Here is a 5508-nt window from a genome sequence, read left to right on the forward strand (position 1 = left end):
AGGATAAATTGCAAATTCAAGACCATATTGTTCAATACTTTGCCAAGCTGTTCACAGAAGAAAATGAGCCGAGTTCTTTTGATGTTCCCCAAGACATTTTTCCGGAGCTTTCTACCCAGGATTGGAGTGGGCTGGTTCGACCTTATTCGAGACTAGAAGTTGAAGTTGTGATAAAGGAAATGGGCTCCCTAAAAGCTCCGGGACCGGATGGATTTCAAGCCCTTTTTTACCAAAAAAATTGGGATGTGGTGGCTAACACGGTGTATGATACAATTATGCCTATCCTAGAAGGTAAGGGTATCCCTGATCGCCTCAATGAAACATACATCACATTGATACCAAAAATCGATAATCCAGAGCTTGCGTCTCACTTTCGCCCCATTGGACTATGCAATGTGGCATATAAAGTGGTCACCAAGGTGATTGTCAATAGACTTAAACCGGTCCTGCCTCATTTAATCTCTAATACTCAAGCTAGTTTTGTACCGGGACGCCAAATCACGGACAACATTGTCATTGTGCAAGAAGTAATTCACACGATGAGATGGAAGCAAGGAAAAAAGGGGTATATGGCAATCAAGATCGACTTTGAGAAAGCATATGATAGATTGCGATGGTCATTTATTAGGGATACCATGGTACAAATGAACCTCCCTATTTTTATGATTGAGGTTATCATGGAGTGTATTTCCACAGCTTCTTTGCAAGTATTATGGAACGGTGAGCCCTCAAAAATCTGCAAACCGAGCCGAGGTATACGGCAAGGGGACCCTCTTTCCCAATACCTCTTTGTAATGTGTATGGAGAGGTTCTACCAAGTAATCGAGGAATCTATTATTCAAGGTAAATGGAAGCCTATATACGCCAGTCGAGATGGTCCAGCCTTATCGAACTTGTTTTTTGCCGACGATATAATTCTTTTTGCTGAGGCTACAATTGAACAGGCAGAAAATATTCATAAATGCCTAGACCGATTCTGTCAAGCTTCTGGTCAAAAAATAAGCTTTGCCAAATCACGAGTTTATATTTCAGCAAATATGGATGATGATTCTCAACAAGCGATAAGTGCAACCTTGCGTATGGAAGCTACCCCTGATCTTGGTACTTACCTCGGTATGCCCACGCTTACAAGTCGAGTCACAAAGGAGACGTTCAGCCACCTCTGTGAAAAAATAGATAGGCGATTGTCGGGTTGGAAATCAAAGTATTTGTCGTTGGCGGGCCGTATCACTTTAGCTAAGTCCTCCATCTCAACCATGGCTCTTTATTCTATGCAATTGGCTAAGATTCCGAGATCAACTTGTGAAGAAATTGATAGAAAAACCCGTAGATTTATTTGGGGTGGAAGTGATGAGAAAAGACGAGTGCATTTGCTGTCATGGGAGGTGCTGCAACGACCCATTGAAAAAGGTGGGATTGGTATTTTCTCGGCTAAACAGGCTAATGCGGCTTTCTTAACAAAGCTTGGTCGGAGAATTCTCTCGGAACCTAATGCCTTATGGTCTAGAGTGTTGAGAGCTAAGTATTGTAAGGGCCGTTGCGATATGGATATGTTTGAACATAAGGTGGGATGCTCTAATGTGTGGAGTGGGATCACAGAAAATTCGAAAACGCTTAATGAAGGTCTAAGAGTTGCGGTGGGAAATGGTGGAAAAACTTTGTTTTGGGATCACAAGTGGGCTACTAATGAACCCTTCAGAGACCTCGTTACCCAACCTCTTCCAATGGAATTGGCAGGTTCGACAGTGGGTGAGATGTGGGAGGATGGGCATGGATGGCGTTGGAACATCTTTGCCCCATTCCTTGATCAAAGTGTTCTTAAGAAAATTCAAAATTATGAGGTGAGACTTGATTCCTCGATTGGTGATTTGGTGTATTGGAAGGATGGTGATAAGGGGAAGTTCAAAATCAAGTCGGCCATCCAGATTATGCAACATCATACCGATGTCTTAGATGAAGAATGTTGGGATGCGGTTTGGCATGCCCCTGTCCAACAGCGTATTAGAGCTTTCCTCTAGTTAGCTTGTCACGATAGGGTGCTTGGCAACTCAAATATGTTCAAGAGGCGCATGACTGACAACCCGAGGTGATACATATGTGGTGGTGCTGATGAGAGTACCCTCCACATTATTAGGGACTGTGCGGCTGCTCGAGTTGTGTGGCGTAATGTGGTGGATGACTCAATTAGGGACATATTCTATCATGGCAATTTGAAAGAGTGGATCACTGAGAATATAAAAGAAGACTCTTTGGAAGGAACGGAGTCTTGAGCAACCTTCTTTGGAGTTGCGGTTTGGTGGATATGGAGATGGAGGAATTGCTATGTTTATAATAGACGCAATGAACTTCCCATTGATGCAGGAGCGTTTCTTCAAGTGAGGTATGAAGAGGCTAGACGGGCAATTTGGGATGCATTGGACGACAGCAATGCAAAGCCACGCTACAAGGTGCCCATCACTTGGCAACATCACTTGGCATGCCCCCCCCCTATGGCTGGTATGTGCTTAATTGTGACGGAGCTGCTAAGGGATGTCCTGGGCCAGCTGGGGGAGGGGGAATAATTCGAGATTATGCTGGAAACATGGTGTCTGCTTTTGCAGCTAGCTTTGGGTACTGTTCTGCATTTCGAGCTGAAGTGTTGGCCTTAGTTCGAGGGCTAGAAATTGCTCGCAATCTTCAGATTGACAAGCTAGAAGTCCAAGTTGATAATCAGGCTTGTGTACACGCTTTGAACACGCAGCAAGTTGCTTATGGGGAGAATATCCATGACATCAGGCAATGTTTAGATCTCCTTAATGACAATCGATGACAAGTGAAGTTGGTCCATGTGTTCCGGGAGGGCAATAAAGCGGCGGATTGGTTGGCCAACCGCGGAGTCATTCAAGACTCTCAACTTGAAAATTTTAATAATAACATTCCGATGGAGCTTAGTCGTATTTTAGAGGAGGACATTCGAGGTGTGGCTATGCCACGGCTAATCCCTCCTTAGTTAGTTTGCTTTGCTTGTGTTTTTTTTTTTTGCATGGTCCAAAATAAAAAAAATATATTTTTATTACAATATAAAAAATGAAAATGACTTTCCATCCACAACCCTAAAAACACAACCTACTCACTTTCTTATTCTGTTAACCCATTTTCTTCCTTGTCCCTCCTATTTATACACTTCTCCTATTCTGCTGTCTTTAATTCTTTTCCTCCTCCACCTCGTCCGCCACCGCCTCGTCCTCCTCGAATCTTTGTTGATTATAAGCAAACACTAGCTGAAGCTCTATATGTTTGTTGACTGTTATTGTTCCGCAAGTAATTTTCGAAAATTCTAGAAAATGGAGGATGATACTGATAATGAGATGAAATCTTCTAGCAGCTGTCCTAGAGGTAACTGGAGACCAGAAGAAGACGAAAAACTTCGAAAACTTGTCGAGCAGTATGGCCCTCAGAATTGGAATTCCTTAGCTGAGAAGCTCCAAGGAAGATCAGGTACTTATAAATTTCCCTTCTATTTCTTTATTAAAAGCCGAATTCCATGTTTCTGAGTGATTTTGATATTATTAACATAGGAGTTTCATTCATATAATTTGTAAATATACAGACATAAACAAATTATAACATCAATTTCTTTAATTTGGGATTTTTTTTAAAAATCTATATTATATGCTCATGGGGTTGATGTGAAATTTAAGCATCCTATCTAGGTTTATTAGAAAAAAAAATAAAAATAATTTTAGAGAATTGCTTTTTATTGTTTTATGTCAAGTGAAATGGACTAATTAGAAGGATTTTTTGTTTTTGTTTTTTTTTTTTTTCAGGTAAGAGTTGTAGGTTAAGGTGGTTCAATCAATTGGACCCAAGAATCAATAGAAAGGCATTCACAGAAGAGGAGGAAGAACGGCTTTTGACCGCCCATCGGATCCATGGGAACAAATGGGCCTTAATTTCGCGATTATTCCCTGGTAGAACAGACAATGCCGTCAAGAACCATTGGCATGTTATCATGGCAAGGATGCAAAGGGAACGGTCCAAGCAACAATCTAACAAGAGATCAAGCTTAATTAGTAGTTCAAGTGTTTTGTCTACCACTTCATCAACTCATGACTTTCTCTCGAAAACTTGGAAGTCTCAAAACAATTATGGTACCCTAAAGAATAACGATCATGGTCATGGATTGTACAAGTTCGAACAATATTCAAATGATGAGAGGAAATTACGGAATTATAGGGCATCATCTTCATCAGCTTCGATGACACAACCACAATGTTTACTAGGGAATTGGCGCGGAATTAATAACAATAGTACTAGTAGCTCAATCTTTGAGCACTCAAATGGTTTTAATACAAGGTTTTCATGTGGTCATTCGAGTACACTATTGGATGGGAGTCAGTGTGGAATAGGGTTTGGTAGTTCGTCTTATGGAGTCAATTATTGTGCCGACCACAAGGGTATTCATTCTAGCTATGCTCCGTTTCCTGGCCAAAGCAAGATGATGACGACAACAACGACTGCTATGAGGCGACCATCATTACTCGAAAGATTGGAGAAAGAGGAAGAACAAGCAAGTAACAAAAAAGAGGTTAAGTTTATTGATTTTCTTGGGGTGGGCAACACTTAGCTTCCTGATCAACAAAATTCTCATAATTCAGTTTAGTTAAACATAAATTATTTCCTTTAATAATCTATTATTTCAAAGCCGGCTATGTAATTACTGCCTTTCTAATTTCCTCTCTTCTCATTTTGTTTTTGTTTTGAGCATCTAAAAATGCATGTAACTAGAGATCGAGCGAGGGATTAAATTATAAACTTATTAGTTATGAACTAGTTATGACTAATATAAATTATAAAACTGTTTTACTTGTTTGTTACACTAGTAAATAATTATTTTTAGCATTATATACTTTTATAATATATATATATATATGATGGGCTGGTTGATGATTACTCTTGTTTCAATCAATTTATATACTTGTTTCTTGTGAAAGTGAGATCAAATTAAGCTAAGGTAATGGATCAAGAATATACTATACATAACAGTTACACCAAGATGGTAGTATATGTGAATAATTAAACGCACCTTCAAATTTATGTAAAGCAGGTACATGATATAAAACTACATTATTTAATTTAGCTTGTTGGTTATACCGTTATACTAAGAAATAAAAAGAAATTAAATTACCTCCTTTTGTGTAGGTAAGTTGGTTATTAATGTCATCTTTAATAAACTCATTGGATTCTTTAAATAATGAAGAATTTATCCGGTGATGTAAGTTGTAAACCTATTTGGCATATGTGTCAAAAAAATTAATCTATGTGGCATATATCGCTAATTAAATTTACATATTAATCGGTAAAAAAAATATTATTTATTGATTAATACGAGTACAAAGTTTATGGAGTATGTTTTTTTTTTTCCTTCAAATCTGATGCAATTTTCGTAGTCCTTCGGTTTTTAGGGTATTGATAAAGTCGTATTAGCTGCAAATTTACATAGGACACTCAGTTCACCTATGTCCGACT

The 5508-nt window shown here is 38.9% G+C and overlaps 1 protein-coding gene across 1 annotated transcript; it reads left to right on the forward strand.

The window, feature by feature from the left end:
* The first annotated feature begins 2903 nt into the window (after positions 1-2903).
* LOC110737834 (transcription factor MYB64-like) lies at positions 2904-4856 on the forward strand. The gene is made up of 2 exons (XM_021918179.1): positions 2904-3477; positions 3807-4856. Exons 1-2 carry the CDS (start codon positions 3324-3326, stop codon positions 4604-4606), a joined length of 954 nt encoding a protein of 317 aa, XP_021773871.1. The 5' UTR covers positions 2904-3323; the 3' UTR covers positions 4607-4856.
* The last annotated feature ends 652 nt before the right edge of the window (positions 4857-5508 follow it).

Source organism: Chenopodium quinoa, unplaced genomic scaffold (assembly GCF_001683475.1).
Source record: "Chenopodium quinoa cultivar QQ74 unplaced genomic scaffold, ASM168347v1, whole genome shotgun sequence".
In the NCBI taxonomy this organism is placed as follows: domain Eukaryota; kingdom Viridiplantae; phylum Streptophyta; class Magnoliopsida; order Caryophyllales; family Amaranthaceae; genus Chenopodium; species Chenopodium quinoa.